Here is a 19260-nt window from a genome sequence, read left to right on the forward strand (position 1 = left end):
AGGCTCCGGACGCGCAGGCTCAGCGGCCATGGCTCACGGGCCCAGCCGCTCCACGGCATGTGGGATCTTCCCGGACCGGGGCACGAACCCGTGTCTCCTGCATCGGCAGGCAGACTCTCAACCACTGCACCACCAGGGAAGCCCTGGGCTTAGCTTCTTGACCAGCATGTACAACCACCTTTTCTCTGCCTAGTGCCACCCAAAGGAAGGACAAGAGTCCTGAAGGTGTAGAGAACAATAACTACCCTCCCCAGGTCATGAGACTTGCTAGGAACAGTACTATAGGACCAAACACTTCATGGAGAAACAAGGGGACCAAGATGGTGGAGATGGGTAGGAATAAACGAGGGGGTCCTATTTGTGCTAGATAGAAGAGTTCATGGCAGCCAAGGAATCTGGGATACTAGAAAATGGAAGAAGATAAAAGATTTTAATTCAAGTTGCTATGGGCTAAGAACTGAAGCCTACACATCTAAGACAGAAGACAGTAAGGATCAAAATTTCTTTTTGATCTGTGTCTTTCTATCTCAGATGCTGCTCTGGAATTAGATGGCATTGCTGCTACAGGGCCACTATATATGTAGGAATGCATTCATTCATTCAATAATTACCAAGCACCTATCATGTAGCAGGCCTAGGAAACACAGCTGTGTTAAATAGCCAAAACCCCTTACATTCCAGTGGAGGGAAAGATACAATAAAAAACCACTACATAATAATAGATCAGAGATGACTGCTATGAATAAGGATCAAACTGGGCAACTACACATAAAAGGGTGGTCAGGAAAGGCGTCTTTGAAGAGGTGTCATGTGAGCAAAGACTTGAAAGAAGCAGAGGAGCCCCATGAGGCTATCTGGGAGAGGGGTGTCTTGGGTAGAAAACACAGCAAAAGCCCTAAGGTGGAGTGGGATTGATGTGTTCCAGGAACTGCTAAGAGGCCAGCGTGGATGGAGTGAGTAGGAGGAGAGCATGAAGGAGGCAGCAGGGGAGTCAGATCTTGCCAAGCTTTACAGAGCACGGGAAGCGCTCTGGATTTGACTCTCAGACGGGAGCATGTTTCTCACCATCATGTGCCAGGCACCAAGAGTGGTCCCATGTAGCAATTAGGGAAAAACAAACAAACAAACAAAAACACAAGCTCTAGGCCTTCAAGAAGCAAGTTGGCTAGTGATGACTAATCACAACTGTTCCTAGAGGAATCTTTGCTGCTAACATTCTGAAAACAGAGCTCTCTTAAAGACACAGTCTCTTTTTTTTTTTTTTTTCTGCGATATGCGGGCCTCTCACTGTTGTGGCCTCTCCCGTTGCGGAGCGCAGGCTCCGGACGCACAGGCTCAGCGGCCATGGCTCACGGGCCCAGCCGCTCCGCGGCACGTGGGATCCTCCCAGACCGGGGCACGAACCCGTGTCTCCTGCATCGGCAGGCGGACTCTCAACCACTGCGCCACCAGGGAAGCCCACAGAGTCTCTTAAAAAACAAAACTGTCTTAAGAAGTAACTAAAGTACAAAATACAATCAACCCACATGAGGACATGTTCTACCTACCCTTCAGATTATTGTTCACAGCAGTAAAAATTTTTCATGCCTCATTACAAAACATCTGCCTTAAACCCAGGAGTCACCTTTGATTAACAAACTTCCATGGTTACGGGCATATTTCTCAGCCTGTCTCAATAGACATTTTAATCCGCCTGCACGTGACATGTCTTTCTCAATCAATGATGTTCCCCTCTTTGCTATGGAGCCCAGCATAGTCATAATGCCTACCTGTCCGTCTGAGCCCATGGTAATCTCTGCTTCTAGGGGGGCCTGAAGTGAGCAGGTGGGCAAGAGAACTCTTCAAGTCAGAGTAAGTTGACTTACACTTGCACGTGTCCACATACAGAGCAGCAGGGATAAAGAAAACCTAGAGGGCCCAGAGAAGAACTGCCACACTAACGAGATTCTAGGCACCAAAGAAAGAGTAAAATAGTATTTAGATTGTAATCATTATATTTGTTAAGATTACTAAAGAGCACTGTAAGCCTATAAGGATACATCAGGAGTCTAGGATACTACAAGGAGCAGAGTGTTGTTTTGTTGCAAGGATTAGAAAAAAACATTCAGATTTTATTTGGGGAGGCTGGTGCCTGGTGGAAGGAGAAAAGATGCAACTCCAGGTATACAAACTGGCACCAGAATCTCCCCACAAGCAGTTACAAGTGGCTGACTTCAGGGCACTTCAAATAAAAGTGAAAAGGAGTAGGGGTGCTGAATTTAAAGTGAAAAGAGGGCTTCCCTGGTGGCGCAGTGGTTGCGCGTCCGCCTGCCGATGCAGGGGAACCGGGTTCACGCCCCGGTCCGGGAGGATCCCACATGCCGCAGAGCGGCTGGGCCCGTGAGCCATGGCCGCTGAGCCTGCGCGTCCGGAGCCTGTGCTCCGCAACGGGAGAGGCCACAACAGTGAGAGGCCCACATACCGCAAAAAAAATAAATAAATAAATAAATAAAAATAAAAATAAAGTGAAAAGAATAAAAAACTCAAAGAGCTGGTGGGAGGGGGTAACACTTAAACCTACAAACCAAGGGCACTGCCCAATTTAGGAGAAGAATACCTGTGAGAGAAAGAAGGAAAGCCACTGAATGCTTATGAGAACGCATCTACCTAGTTTAGGTGCAAAGCTGCTGATGAGGGAGGAGAGTTTTATAGCAGCAAGGAACTAGAAATAATTTTTTAAAAAACATACGCACATCAGGTGCAAAATTGGTAATGCTGAAGGAGAAATTGTAAATCCATGTTGAAGTCTGCTAAATATTTTAAATAGCAACTAAAATCTAAAAAGATAGATATTTACCAGTGTGAAAAAGTAGAAACTCAGGACAAATAACCTGAGGTGAAATCCTTACGGAAATATAAGGAAAAGTAGACATGACTAGAAAGTCCTGCAGAGCCCACTGGGTAAGGGCTGCATCCCTCACACCCAGCCGGGCAAAAAAAGACACTCCAGAAATATTTGTAGAATGACTTTCTGAGCGGATAAATAATGTGGCCACTTGCTTGCAGACTGCCATGAATTTACTAATGTTAATGAATTGGCTCTTTTGGTTTGTCTGCTTTGCTACATGTTTATGTTGGGGATTTATGGAACTATGTCACTGAGGGCTAGGAAGTAATCTTTATCTTGTTGGCTGAGATAAATAGGACATGATAGAAATGAGAAATGAGAGTGGGTAAGCTAAGGTTAGCAGGAATTCTGCCAGCACTGGGACTGGAACCGTGACAACGGTTCATTATTCGGGAAGAACTGGAGTTTGTGTTTCGGGGAATGAATCTGGACAGTCATTAATGAACTGACAGACTTTATAAACTGTTTCTTAGAGACCTAATTCTCTCGGTTTATATTGCTTATTTATATGGTTATTGGGGGGAGGGGCAATTTGTTAGGGAATTTGTGTTAAGAATACAGCTGGGGGACTTCCCTGGTGGCACAGTGGGTAAGAGTCCGCCTGCCAATGCAGGGGACACGGGTTCAAGCCCTGGTCCGGGGAAGATCCCACATGCCGCGGAGCAACTCAGCCCGTGCGCCACAACTACTGAGCCTGCACTCTAGGGCCCGTGCTCCACAACAAGAGGAGCCACCGCAGTGAGAAGCCTGCGCACCGTAACAAAGACCCAATGCAGCCAAAAAAAATAAAATAAAATTTAAAAGAACACAGCTGGTTAAACGAGTATTTCTCAAGACTGTAACACTCAATTTTAAGAAATATAAAAATACCTTCCTCTTTCCTTACACTGAGAATAACTATATAACTTCATTACCATGTCTCCTGTATATTCCTACTAAGACACCTTTGTATCATCTTAAGTTTTGAAAATTTGTATTAGCAACACAGTATTTTCTAAACTTTCCAAATACAAAGTTATATTAAGATGGTATATCAATTGATGTTCTTTCCAAACTACACGTCCCTCCTGGGAATTTTTATATACTCTCCCACCCTCTGGCCCTCTGTCAGCCATACCTAAAGAATTACTTCTCCAAAAATCAATCTGCTAGATAACTGATTTGCAAAATTGATTCAGGATTCTCAGCTTTACTACAGCAATGATATAAACAATGAACAGGCTTTCCCGTAAGTACAGCCTCCTTAACTTGAATTATGCCCTGCCTCAGCCCTGACTACAGTCAGGATAAAACCTTAAGGTGACTCTAGGAGAGCTCATATCAACTATCTGGCTACTAGAGGGAGAGGCAGGGATAGGAAAGAAACAAAAATTTGAGGAAACTCTTAAAATATCAATAAACTGGTAGCTCTGTGATTTGACTTCTGGTAAACTGGCCTGCACTGAAAAATCCTTGGTTTAAATTATAAGCTTAACTTTGGATAAATTTGTATAAAGCAATTGAGACAGCTGTCTTCAAAGCAGGTCAACTGAGGAACTAGAGAAAAACTGGAATGACTGATAAACTTTCAGTTACATAGTATAATAAACTGATACAAACAAAAAGCAAATGAGAATGAGAGGACCATGTAATACTATATAAAAGCTGCTCATTCCCACAGGAGTTCAAGTAAGATGCAAATAATAATAATGAGATGACTTTTTACCTATCAAATGACTAGTAATATCCACTGTTGGCAGATGTATAGAAAAAGGGTACTGTTAAAAATGTTGGTTAGGGCTTCCCTGGTGGCGCAGTGGTTGAGAGTCCACCTGCCGATGCAGGGGACACGGGTTCGCGCCCCGGTCTGGGAGGATCCCACATGCCGCGGAGCGGCTGGGCCCGTGAGCCATGGCCGCTGAGCCTGCGCGTCCGGAGCCTGTGCTCCGCAACGGGAGAGGCCACAACAGTGAGAGGCCCGCGTACCACAAAAAAAAAAAAAAAAAAAAAAAATGATCGTTAGAACTACCAACTATGTCCTTTCTAGAGAAAACTTGGCCAACTCTTTCCAAATTTAAAATGTGCATACTGTCTTAACAAATAATTTCACTTCTAGAACCCTACCTTGTAGAAACACTCACACAAATGCAAAAGGATAGATACACAAGACTATTCCTGAAGTATTTATATGTAATGGAGGAAAAATAGAGACCTCCAAAATACTCATGACTAGAGGAACTGCCAAAAAAGTTAACGTCCATTCATACTATGGAATGCCACGCAGGTGTTAAAGATTGAGGCAATGTATTTATATAGAGGATGTCTGAAACAGCTGAGTAAAAGGTCAAGTCGTGGAACATATTTAGTGTTATCCCACTTAAAGAAAAAAGCATAATTCTCTCTGTACAGGTTGAAACCAATACAAATCAAACCATTTATAGCACCTATTCATTTTCACACGTCTAGAAGGGGGTTGTTCACTTTTTTACTTCATACACTTTTGTACTGTTTGAACACACGCACACAAACACACACATACATGCACACAGAATCGACATAATTAAGGGCAAGGTAACACTTCAATTCTGTGAAGAAAGAATGGTCTTTTCAAAAAATGGTGCTGGGTCAACTGGATATCATACTGAAAATAATGAATATTGATCCATATCTCATACCATTTGTAAAAACAAATTTGAGATAGATTATAGACCTAAATTTGTAGAAAATATAGAAGAGTATCTCGATGACCTTGGGGTAGGCAAAGTTTTCACAAATAAGATACAAAAGGCTCCAAGCAAAAAGAGTGAATATGTAAATTGGACTACATTAAAACAAAGAATTTCTGTTCACCAAAAATCACCATTAAGATGGTGAAAAAGCAATCACAGAGAAGGTACTGGCAATATATATATCTGACAAAAGACTCACATAGAGTATATATAAAAAATGCCTACAAGTAAATGAGAAAAAGGCAGACATAACCCAACAGAAAAATGAGCTAAAGACTTGAACAGGCACTTCAAAAGACAACATCCAAATGGTCAATATATGAAATGGTGCTCCGTTTCATTAGTCATTAGGGAAATGAAAATTAAAACCATAAAGTTATACCTCTGAATACTCATCAGAATGGCTAACTTGAAAAAGAAAGAAAAATGCCAAGGGTTGGTGCAAATGTGGAATAACTTGAACTCTCATATATATTGCAGGTGGGACGGTAAAATGGTACAATCACTTCGGAAAACTGTTTGGAAGTATCTACAAAGTTTAATATAAACACATCCAGAATTTCCGCTCCTAGGTATATATCCACTCTAGAAAAGCATAAATATATGCTCACCAAAGGGCATGTACAAGTGTTCGGTGAACACATGTATGCTATCTGAAAGAGTCAAAAACTGAAAACATGCAAATGTCCATTAATCACAGACAGGTTAAATACATTTTAATTTAGTCCTACCATGTGATACTATACAGCAATGAGAATGAGCCAACTACAGTTAACTGTAACAATAGGTATTTCAAAAACATAATACAGAAGAAAACAGAAACAAAAAAGAATATACAATTCTAGTTTTTATAATTCAAAAACAGGTAAAACTAATACATGGTATTTTCAAGCCAGAATAGAGGCTACCTTGAGGGGCTGGGTAGTGACTGCAAAGGGGCTCTTGGATACCGGTAATCTTGAGCTGGGTGCTGAGTACACAGTCATATTCACTTTGTGAAAATTCATTGAGTCTTACATGTATGATATGTGCACTTTTCAGTATTGGTGTTCTACTTCAATCAAAGGTTTACTTTTTAAAAATGAAAGACAATACCAAAGAATGTTTGAAAAACACACTCACTCTTATTAGTAACGAAATACATGAATATTTTACTAAGACACTATTATGACCAATTAAATAAAGTCAGTAAACAAGTATCTACTGAGCCCCTGCTATGTGCCACTTAGTAGTATGTTAGTAGTGATACAAGACAGACTGTTTACTCCTTAGCCTCATAGAGCTACAGTTGGAACGGACGGAGGGAGGGAGGAAGGAAAGTCCAAAATGTGAAGAAGACTAATAATGCATTTTTCATGGCAGCATAAACTGATACGATTCTTCTGACAAGAAATTTGGTACTACATATCATGATCTTTAAAAATATCTGCCTGTTTGATGAATTATTAAGAATTAGGATGCAAAACATTTATCAGTATGATGACCACTATGCAAAAAAGTTATGAACAGAAAAAACGAAAATATACATCAAAATGTATTTTCCTTTTGAACTCATCATTTTCTAAAGATTTTCAGTGAAGTCATATTGTGAAAAATGAATCATCCATAATTTGCCATCCAATACCAAAATGCATTTTATACATTAGGCATTTTTCTATATCCTTCAGGGTTTTGCTTTTCTTAAAAAAAATAAATTTATTTGTGTATTTATTTTTGGCTGCGTTGGGTCTTCATTGCTGCGCATGGGCTTTCTCTAGTTGCAGCGAGTGGCGGCTACTCTTCATTGCAATGCGCGGGCTTCTCACTGCGGTGGTTTCTCTTGTTGCGGAGCACAGCTTGCGGGCTCCAGAGCGCAGGCGGACTCTTTAACCACTGCGCCACCAGGGAAGCCCAAAACTTATTATTAAATTAAATTAAAACTTATTATTATTGAAAACAGCTCATTTATAGTCATGCACTAATTGGGAGAATCTTCATTGTGTAAGCAAAGTCATAAATATTTTTACCAATTGTATGACTTTTATACTAACAGCTGTGTTCTGAAATCAGTTAACTCCATATTACATTCATTGGTACAGAAAAGTGACTGTTGTTCATAGTGACTTTTGCCTTTTGAAATGAATATTCTATTTTAAATTTGAACTGTTCTGCCTAATTAAAAACAGTCTACAATATTGTGTGCTCCTTCATGTATATGTAAACGTATTCATTAATGTAAATGTATATTACATACATATGTATAATATTGGTGTGTATATAACTGGTTGAAAATAAAAGTGTTAAATATGTTTCCTTTCAGAATCAAGCTTCCATGTATTTCCTTATCAGTCTCAGATAGCAGTTTTTAAAGAGTTTCTACTAAGAGTGACAAAATATAACAAACTACAAATGTTTGGAGATGATCTGAGAACTGATAAGATAATTCTAGTTGAAATAAGGACAGCTTTTGAAATTCTGCTGTAACTATTCAGTAAACAATTGTAAGATATATTTTATGTGATAATGACATTAACTCTCTCCATAGTGTTAGTACTGGTAAAATATAACATAAAGGCTTTGTATAATAGAAGAAACCTAAAGTTTCTTGCAGTAAACTTGGATAAAGTAGCTATAGGTTAATGAACTTTAAAAATTTAATGGCCTAAGTATAGAAAGGTAAAAAATATTTGGAAAATGACATCTTAGTAAAAATATTATAACTTGTAGTGACCCTAAGAAGTTTGCTCTCAAAATCCCACTGATGCGTTTTACTATTTAGGATATCAGCTATTTGATGTATCCCTTGATTTCTACAAAAGTTCTGGTTACAGTGCATTGAATAGATAACATTTTTCCTGTTTTGGCAGAAATAAATCTGAAAATAAATTTACATGGGAATAAAACTGAGCTAATGTTTATCCTTTGTTTTTGGTAGGATTTACCTAACCAGTTTAATCAAGATTCTCATACTTTACATGAAGTTCTGAGGTGAGTTTCAGTGAAGTTTTCTAAAACTCCAAATTAAATGGCAGGTGGTTTAAATTTCAGCCTTGCTTGCTATCTTTTGTTATTTTAGGAAGTATGTGCAGATTGGTCGATGTCCTCTAATATTTATAATCTCTGACAATCTCAGAGGAGATAATAATCAAAGGTTACTGTTTCCCAAAGAAATGCAGGAAGAGTGTGCTATATCAAATAGAATAGAAATAGAATGAAATTTCTGCTTAAAATTTTATATACATACTGTATTTTTTAATTAATCATGTAACCACTATCTTTCTTCATAAAACTTTGACAGTTTCAATGCTGTGGCACCAACAATTATGATGAAGTTTCTTAATCGAATAGTGACAGAAGAAGCTAATAAGGTAAGCCTTTTAAGAACTGATTAATTTGAATCTTACCTTGTAATTGGAGAAAGCCAAACTTAAGTAGTATTATATAAACTTGAGGAGTTAGAGACACAAACTATTTCAGTTTTTAAAATTAAAAAAACTTAATTACACTCATAAAGCATGTCATTTTAGAAAATGTAGGAAATACTGATTTTAAAAATCCTTAACCTTTTTCTACTTTTAAACTTAATTTTCTTTTTCACACTGAGGTAAATTTCCCTTTGCTTGGCTTAGTATTCTAAATTGTATCTGTTACCAAGAAACTGTTTTCTGCTATCTAGGTCCATTAGTCAGCAACATTCCAACTCTACTTTTGTCCTGTTGTCACTTTTTAAAGATTTAATATTTTTTTTATTTTGATAAAAAACGTATCATAAAATTTACCATCTTAACCATTTCTTTTCAGCTTTATTGAGATATAACTGACATATAACATCATGTAAGTTTAAGGGGTATGACACATTGATTTGATAAACTTAGGTAATGAAAAATGATTACCACCACAGTGTTAGCTAACACCTCCATCATGTCATGTAATTACCATTTCTTTTTTTGTGGTGAGAACATTTAAGATTTTTTTCTCTTAGCAACTTTCAAATATGTAATACAGTATTATTAGCTGTATTATGCATTTGAAATACCTTAACCATTTTCAACCATTCAGTTCAATAGTGTTAAGTATACTAACATTGTTCTGACATAGCTGTTACTTTTTTTTTTTTTTTTGGTTGTGCTGGGTCTTAGTTGCGGCATGCACGTGGGATCTAGTTCCCTGACCAGGGATCGAACCCGGGCCCCCTGCATTGGGAGCACAGAGTCTTATCCACTGCGCCACCAGGGAAGTCCCTGAAATAGTTGTTACTTTCATTAATTAATTAATTAATTAATTAATGCTGCATTGGGTCTTTGTTGCTGCATGGGGGCTTTCTCTCGTTGCGGCCAGCAGGGGCTACTCTTCGTTGCGGTGCATGGGCCTCTCACTGTGGTGGTCTCTCCCGTTGCAGAGCATGGGCTCCAGGCTCACGGGCTTCAGTAGTTGTGACACGCGGGCTCAGTAGTTGTGGCTCGTGGGCTCTAGAGAACAGGCTCAGTAGCTGTGGCGCACGGGCTTAGCTGCTCTGCGGCATGTGGGATCTTCCCAGACCAGGGATCGAACCCGTGTCCCCTGCATTGGCAGGCGGATTCTTAACCACTGCGCCACCAAGGAAGTCCCGGGGTTTTTAAAATAAGTATATTTTCAAAAGGAAGTCTAATTAAAAAGTAAATCCTGTTTAAAAGTAAGTCAATAGACCTTTCCCTTCTTGACAACCTAAGTGTTATCCCTATACAGTTACAAGAAACATTTTGTGAGAGTTGAAATCCCACAAAGTAAATATCTGACATAAGACTCTTCTTTAAGATGATTTTTAAAATGTCCACTTTCTCTTAGAGATTTGTTTGGTCATAAAATGCCTACAGGCAGACAGATACAGAAAGGAAAGGCTTTTCAACAAACTCGCTCTAACACCATTTTCCAGTAAGTTTACTGCTAAAGCTCCATTATAAAATCATAGATGCATTCACTTGAAAAGAAGAAAAGGACCTTGGGACTTCCCTGGTGGTCCAGTGGTTAAGAATCCGCCTTCCAATGCAGGGAATGTGCGTTCAATCCCTGGTCGGGGAACTAAGATCCTACATGCCTCAGGGCAACTAAGCCTATGCACCACAACTACTGAGCCCTCGCGTTCTACAGCCCATGTGCCACAACTGAGAGAAGCCCGTGTGCCGCAACAAGAGCCAGCAGGCTGAACTAAGACCTGATGCAGCCAAACAAATAAATAAAAATAAATAAATGTTTAAAAAATACAAAGGACCTCTCAATGAAATAAAACCAGATGTACAAAAGAGAAAATCTTTTGAATGCATTTTCCAAACAAAATGAACATTAACAATGCTAAAAATATGATTAACACCATGCTAAAATAAAAATAAGCCACTGTGACTGAGTGGACTCAGGAAAGGGTAGCATGGACAAAATCTGGAGGAAAAGCTAAACTAGAATGAAAAGACACGAAACAAAAGCCACAAAGGACGAATCAGAGAGCCAGAAGGCAAGTAAGGAGAGTGCAGCAGGCAGACCAAAACAAGAGCCCAGGTACCACATTAGGGAGGAGACTCAACTGAAGCGTGTCCACTGGTTTTGGTCTTCTGCAGGCTGGCTCTGGCATCAGCAGCTGCAGCGGAGTGGGGACAAGGTAAGAGGCAGGTGGGGCACCAAAGCAAAGCCAGGCTGTGAACGGCCCAGAATCTGACAGGCTCAAGGGATGGTTCTGAGGCGTGAGGGAGGCAAGGGCTCCTGCCCCCAGGAGGACAAGGGGCATGAGGAGGAGAACAGAACAGGTACATGAGGACAGAAGTAGGTACATGAGGAGGCTAAGGCTGAACTTCTGAAACTGCTGATATGTAAACGTGGGCAGAAAGCTTGCACGCTGAAAAGCTCCCCAGCTGAAATTATAAACCACAGTTTTATCACAGTGGCCATTTTTTTTTCTCCCGTATCACTGAGTGGCCCAAACATCAGAGAAGGCAAATGGTTGAACTGACATTTCTATGGAAGGTGGTGGTTTGCACAAGGGGCTGAGGTCACTAGAGCTGAGAGACAGAAGTCAGAGGACAGGACTTAAGAAAGCAAGGAAAGGTGGCTGCACACAAGGCGAAAAAGGAAGAGTCAAGCGGAAGCAAAGGAATAAGGGAACGAGAGGGTGGAAGTATACATGGACGTCACCAGAAAGTGAGATACGGGAATGAGATTCCAGGGATGAATTAATTTAGGATGGTGAAGACTTTACAAACAAAAAGGCATCCAAACATTTCATTAAAAACCCAACCCTTTTAAAAAACACTAAATACAATGCCATAGCTCACAGCTAGCCTCTTGACAAAAGTTTTAAAATAGTTAAAATATTGCTTTAAAAACATAAAAGTCATATATTTACTTATATATTTTTAATTTCATGAGAGAAGAAATTATTTTTTCACTGTAAAATGAATAACAGTATATGTCAAAAAAGAGGAAAAAAAACCCTATAATACCACTATCTTACAACTATTACTGCAGTAATTTTTAGCATAGTTATAATCATATTGTTTATAAAATTTTATAATTGTTTTCTAATTAACTGTGCATTTTTAAGCCACATGCATTTTTCCATATTAATTTTAATACTTGCATGATATTTAATCAAGTAGACTCTCAAAATTTATAAATCAATTTTGCCATTGCTCATCTAACTTGGGGCTACCATAAATTATGCAGGGGTAGAAATCAACACGTATAATGTTACATTTTCATGCCTGACCTGCGAAGTAGATATTAAGTGTCTGAGGCGGGAAAGTTATCCCTGAAGACTGAAAGGAGAATGGCAGGCTTATTTTCAGATGCACTATCTCACCAGGTCACTGACAAGTCAAAAGATTTACCTGGAAGAAATCTTACAAAACGTGGCATGAAATGAAATCTTGGGCAGCAGGGAGGACTGTCTTCAAACAAAGGACCTAAAGCAAACAAGTGAAAAGGAAAGAAAAAATAAATAAAACCGACTTAGGAAACAAACATTGCAACTTAACTCCTAAGATTTATGATAACTACAAAAAAATACCACCAGAAGTAGGTACAGAAGAAAACCGCCCCTTTCTCCTCAATAGCTAAATGAATCAATCATGTGGTAACTGCCACAAACATTCCATGAAGACTGTAGGGCGAGACCACCCAAAAAGGAGAATGAATGCCCCAAGGTTATATACGGTATATGGTATATATGGTAAAACTAGTTTTAGAAATTCAAAGATACAAAGATTTTTGTTATAAATGAACTATTGGATGATATAATATGCTTGTGTTTTCATTCCGTTCCATTTTAACCAATACAACCGGGGAGAAAGAGAGAGAAATACTATTAAAAAAACTTGGTTTGAAAAGCCATTCATCAATATACTGTTTTAAAAATAAATAAATGTCTGCTGGAATAGAGGCATTTCCAAAAGAGTGAACTGTTATCCAAGAACCAAGTATCAAGTTTTGAACTGCTGTAGCTCACAGTGTATGTGTGTGTTTCGAAGGTTAACTAAAGTTCTGTTTTAATAAACTGTCATCTTAGAAGAAGTTTATTACAGTAAAGTTCAATAGATTTAAAATATTAACTAATGAGATTTCCCCAATGCAGATAAATCAAGGTAGTCACTCAACATAACTGATACCATCTTCTGAGGTACCAGTTAGGTAACAATTAATGGCAATCTTCCGTAATGGACACTGTCAAACTGTATTAAAATGAGACCATATCAACTTATTCATGTCAAATGATAACACGCATTCCTATGAATAATAAACTTTTCCCTGGGTATTTCAAAAGTACGAGGAATTTCAACTATGTCCCCCCACTTTTATAAGAGTTTTCACACATACCACAACGTTCTTCGACAAGCACTACATTTTTCTTTAAATCCTATTATTTACCTTTAAGATTCCAGTCATACAATTCCAAAATATCTCTGAATAGAAATAATGAAAAGAGTTCAAGTCCTTTCACACAAAAATTCTGAAAAATAAACCAAAATCAAATTACTATAGTACTGCAAACATGTATTCACAAGGTTCAGCTTGTTCTAGTCAAGTGTTTTAAAAAGTGTCTATTGCAACTGTACTAAAACAAGGTAATTTCCTAGTTTGGTCACCGTCCTATACAGCTCATTGGCTTGAAACATTAATGAAGTAGGCAATAATGTCATTAGGATTCCTAAGAAAATGTGAATTTGGCCCTTCTCAATGTACAAATAAAATGATGTGAAATTTAAAAATCAGAGTCTCCTTTACGTCATATTTTTCCAACACAATTACAAAATATATCAGAATCTCCTAGGGACTTTCTGCTAATTCAAATCACACACTGGGCGGCCAGCTCTGATAGGCTTGTCCCCAGCACCTCCCCCGCTCCACCCCTGCTCACCTCCACCCCTCAAATACACCCAGAATCACTATTACAAAGTTACCATAAACAAAGGTCTCCGTGCCAAAGAAGTTCCAATTCTTAATGAAGGCAAATACAGGGCTAAGAAAAACTACAGAACTTTGTACCAAAATTTCTGCTGTAAACAAGCTTAACAGATGATATATTTGCAAGTGAGACTTGTCTCATAATTCTTCCTCCTACTTGTTTTGCTCGGGGTTCATAAATCACCCTGCGTGAGATCATGCCAGAAGTCATAAACTTTTACAATAGCAAATGAAGGCTTATGACCTTAAAAATCAAAAGGAATCAAAAATCCCTTCCAAGCTGAAGAATGAAGGGGTGGCCCTTTCTCTTCAATTCTTTTTGAAAGACAGGTGGAATTAACAGGACTTGCCCAGCATGAAATAGGTGCAAACTACGCATGCGTGTCATGCTCATCAATCCCCCTGGGTGCTCCGCTGCCCTCGACAGAGCCGCACCGTTAAACAAGGTTTGCAAGAGGAGCCAGGGGCTCAGGAAATCGACCCCGACTCCAACACAATGTTAAGTGCACAAGCTTGTTTGCTGTCTAGTTATTTCTTAAGTGTGATTTGTTGACAGCACTAAATTCAAGATCAGGCAATGAATCATTCTGAGATTCACATTTATCTTGCTTTGGAATTTTAAACCTCTTGCATATATTTAGATAAATCTGCTGCTGAGCATATGTAGTGAAAAATATGTAAATATATGGGAAGAAAAATGTGTAAATATATGGGAAGAAAAATGAACCAAGCATTGATCTTGTCACTGGAGATAATGAATAAGATTATTCCAACAGCTATCAGATTCAGTTTCACTTTTCTAATTTCCTCTCTGATAACGACCAGTAACCAAAAGCTGTCCCCTGTCCAAAACAAACTAGAAACAGATGTAAAGTTACTCTCAGTGGCTGCAACAGGAGGAGAAATGGGTTCAAAAATAGGTCAGTAAGTTGGAAAACGACCCGAATTTTAACCTCACTCCTAAAGCTACATCTGACTACATCTGACTGATCCTTTCAACAGTGAACACAATACTTTAAGGGTATACTGATGGCAAAAAGCCAGACCTGGCCAAGTTCAATGCTTTAAAGATATGTGTGGAATAAACAAAAGAGCAAGCTGCATCAAGCTGTTAAATAATCTTTTCCCTTACCTCAGGCATCATCTCCTCAATGAAATGAATTGTGTAGTCTATGTTGAATCTAATTACTTTACACAGTGGAATCTGCAATAATAAGGAGGAAAAGTTCAGTTTCAAAACACCTTCCTGCGCTCACACTGTACATGTGTTTGCTACCTAACCCAGAAGGCCATGAACCAAATGAGAAAGCTTCACCTTAACCTAAGCTGTTAACAATACTGCCCATGCAGCTTGACCACAACTGCTGAATTTTAATGGCAAGTCTGGCCCAGTCTCCACAGGAAACCTGCATAATGTTGGTGCTTAATTAACTGTATTAGCAGCAGCAACACAAACATGACAAGAACTCATTAAAGCCAAATATATTGCCTCTAAAGAATTAATAAAACCACAATTAAATACTTCTTTTTCTCAGGTTTTAAAAATCTTTCAGAATCTTCAGCTCTTCAGGCAGAGCAGGGATAGCAGGCTGACAATTCCTCAGTTATAGATCCATAAGTCATTGTAGCAGACACAGCTCATGCTGCCTCTCTGGCTCTGGAGCAAAAGCAATCATGGTAATAAAAATAATACTAGCTACCACTTATTGAGCTAGGCACTGTTCTACCGCTTCACATACTGTCACTCATGTAACCAGCCCTGTGAGACAGGTACAGCTACTCTCCCCAGGGTACAGTGGAGGAAACGAAGGCGGAGTTGTCAGATACTTTGCCGAAGGAAGCAGGTAGCTGGTGAATTAGAAATTCTTGCTCTAGACCCCAGCTCTGAGCCACTTGGGTATCCACCTCTCATTTCCTGTTTTAGTACTCAAGGTATGTGTGAAAATGAAGGAAAGCTCAGGTGAAATAAATCCACATCTGTCGTGCTTTACCAATGTATCATGAGACACTAGCCTAGTGCCTAGATTTAATAGGTTTTCTTTAGGTATATTTTTGAATGAATGAAGGACTGAGAAAGGAAAGGTGTGAGGTTAATGCAGTGGCTTGGCTGACTAGCTGGGGAAAATAACAGACTCAGAAGCCCTAGAGATGTGCTAAGTGGGCTTTTCTGGCCCCTTGATCTGTCCATAAGACGACTTTATATAAAGGTAATCGTTTTTACAAGCCACAGCAATCAGAAAGAAACAAATTTTAATTCTACCAGCAAAAGGAATGGTAAGAAAAGCAAATAGTCCTATAATGCCATCTACTGGAAATCTTTTTCTCAGAAATGAAGTTTAGCTCTTAGGTGCTTTCCTTTTTTTTTAGGATGGTGGCTAATTTGAATGAAATTCATAATTAATGTTAATAAGAGATCCATTTTCAGCCTTCTCATGGTAATGAGTTCTAAACCAGATGAAGTGACATGCTAAGGCCACTATCATTTTTAAGTTCTTCTTTCTTCCTACAATCATTAAAAAATATTTGAGAGCTACAAATTTGTACAATTATTCATATTTTTAAAATACTTTGCTAACAACTGTTAGATTCATACTCTAAAATATGCCACAGCCCTTACCTTTTACAAAGGTAGGGATCTCGAATAGCCAAAGCAATCTTGAGAAAGAAAAACAGAGCTGGAGAAATCAGGCTCCCTGACTTCAGACTATAATAAAAAGCTACAATAATCACGACAGTATGGTACTGGACAAAAACAGAAATATAGATCAACGGAACAGAATAGAAAGCCCAGAGATAAACCCACGCACATATGGTCATCTTGTCTTTGACAAAGGAGGCAAGAATATACAATGGAGATGGCTTCCCTGGTGGCGCAGTGGTTAAGAATCTGCCTGCCAATGCAGGGGGCATGGGTTCGAGCCCTGGTCTGGGAAGATCCCACATGCCGTGGAGAAACAAAGCCCTGTGCCACAACTGCTGAGCCTGCACTTTAGGGCCCGTGAGCCACAACTACTGAGTCCCTGTGCCATAACTACTGAAGCGCATACGCCCTAGAGCCCATGCTCCGCAACAAGAAAAGCCACCGCGATGAGAAGCCTGCACGCCACAATGAAGAGTGGTCCCCGCTCGCCGCATCTAGAGAAACCCTGCGCACAGCAAAGAAGACCCAGTGCAGCCAAAAATAAATAAATAAATTTATTTTTTTTAAAAATAATAAAAAGCTACAATAATCACGACAGTATGGTACTGGACAAAAACAGAAATATAGATCAACGGAACAGAATAGAAAGCCCAGAGATAAACCCACGCACATATGGTCATCTTGTCTTTGACAAAGGAGGCAAGAATATACAATGGAGATGGCTTCCCTGGTGGCGCAGTGGTTAAGAATCTGCCTGCCAATGCAGGGGGCATGGGTTCGAGCCCTGGTCTGGGAAGATCCCACATGCCGTGGAGAAACAAAGCCCTGTGCCACAACTGCTGAGCCTGCACTTTAGGGCCCGTGAGCCACAACTACTGAGTCCCTGTGCCATAACTACTGAAGCGCATACGCCCTAGAGCCCATGCTCCGCAACAAGAAAAGCCACCGCGATGAGAAGCCTGCACGCCACAATGAAGAGTGGTCCCCGCTCGCCGCATCTAGAGAAACCCTGCGCACAGCAAAGAAGACCCAGTGCAGCCAAAAATAAATAAATAAATTTATTTTTTTTAAAAAAAGAATATACAATGGAGAAAAGACAGGCTCTTCAATAAGTGGTGCTGGGATGACTGGACAGCTTCATGTAAAAGAATGAAATTAGAACACTGCCTAACACCATATACCAAAATAAACTCAAAATGGATTAAAGACCTAAATGTAAGGCCAGATGCTATAAAACTCTCAGAGGAAAACAAAGGCAGAACTCTTATGACATAAATCACAGCAAGATCCTTTTTGACCCACCTCCTAGAGTAATGGAAATAAAAACAAATGGGACCTAATGAAACTTAAAAGCTTTTGCACAGCAAAGGAAAACATAAACAAGACGAAAAGACAACCCTCAGAATGGGAGAAAATATTTGCAAACAAAGCAACTGACGAAGGATTAATCTCCAAAATATACAAGCAGCTCATGCAGCTCAATTATCAAAAAAACAAACAACCCAATCCAAAAAGAGGCAGAAGACCTAAATAGACATTTCTCCAAAGAAGACATACAGATCGCCAACAAACACATGAAAAGATGCTCAACATCACTAATCATTAGAGAAATGCAAACCAAAACCACAATGAGGTATCACCTCACACTGGTCAGAATGGTCATCTTCAAAAAAATCTATAAATAAATGCTGGAGAGGGTGTGGAGAAAAGGGAACACTCTTGCACTGTTGGTGGGAATGTAAATTGATATAGCCACTATGGAGAACAGTATGGAGGTTCTTTAAAAAACTAAAAATAGAACTACCATATGACCCAGCAATCCCACTACGAGGCATATACCCTCAGAAAACCATAATTCAAAAAGAGTCATGTACCAAAATGTTCATTGCAGCTCTATTTACAATAGCCAGGACATGGAAGCAACCTAAGTGTCCATCAACAGATGAATGAATAAAGAAGATGTGGCACATATATACAATGGAATATTACTCAACCATAAAAAGAAACGAAATTGAGTTATTTGTAGTGAGGTGGATGGATCTGGAGTCTGTCATACAGAGTGAAGTAAGTCAGAAAGAGAAAAAGAAACACCATATGCTAACGCATATATATGGAATCTAAAAAAATGGTACTAGTGAACCTAGTGGCAGGGCAGGAATAAAGATGCAGATGTAGTAAACGGACTTGAGGACACGGAGGGGAAGGGGAAGCTGGGACGAAGTGAGAGAGTAGCACTAACATATATACACTACCAAATGTAAAATAGATAGCGAGTGGGAAGCTGCTGCATAGCACAGGGAGATCAGCTCGGTGCTTTGTGACCACCTAGAGGGGTGGGATAGGGAGGGTGGGAGGGAGATGCAAGAGGGAAGAGATATGGGGATGTATGTATGCATATAGCTGATTCACTTTGTTGTACAGTGGAAACTAACACAACATGGTAAATTAATTATACTCCAATAAAGATGTAAAAAATAAAAAGGTAGGGATCTAAAAGAGAAAAAAAGGCATGTAAACAAGCATAAACAGAATATGATACAGTGTAACTTATAAGTGCATTTAAAAAACAAATAAGCAAACAAAATAGTATAAAGTACAAAAGAACCAAAGAGGAGGTA

The 19260-nt window shown here is 39.3% G+C and overlaps 1 protein-coding gene across 6 annotated transcripts in view; it reads right to left on the reverse strand.

Moving 5' to 3' along the window:
• DROSHA (drosha ribonuclease III) overlaps positions 1 to 19260 on the reverse strand; it is a 126506-nt gene that overhangs the window by 69542 nt on the left and 37704 nt on the right. For all 6 annotated transcript variants that reach the window (XM_024119426.3, XM_024119417.3, XM_024119424.3 and 3 more), the window contains 3 exons: positions 15134 to 15205; positions 13465 to 13546; positions 12429 to 12503 (listed from right to left, as the gene is read on the reverse strand). In XM_024119426.3, the coding sequence (XP_023975194.1) occupies positions 12429 to 12503; positions 13465 to 13546; positions 15134 to 15205 (229 nt within the window). The remainder of the gene's footprint in view (positions 1 to 12428; positions 12504 to 13464; positions 13547 to 15133; positions 15206 to 19260) is intronic.

The sequence above is a fragment of the Physeter macrocephalus genome, chromosome 8 (genome assembly GCF_002837175.3).
Source record: "Physeter macrocephalus isolate SW-GA chromosome 8, ASM283717v5, whole genome shotgun sequence".
NCBI lineage: Eukaryota > Metazoa > Chordata > Mammalia > Artiodactyla > Physeteridae > Physeter > Physeter macrocephalus.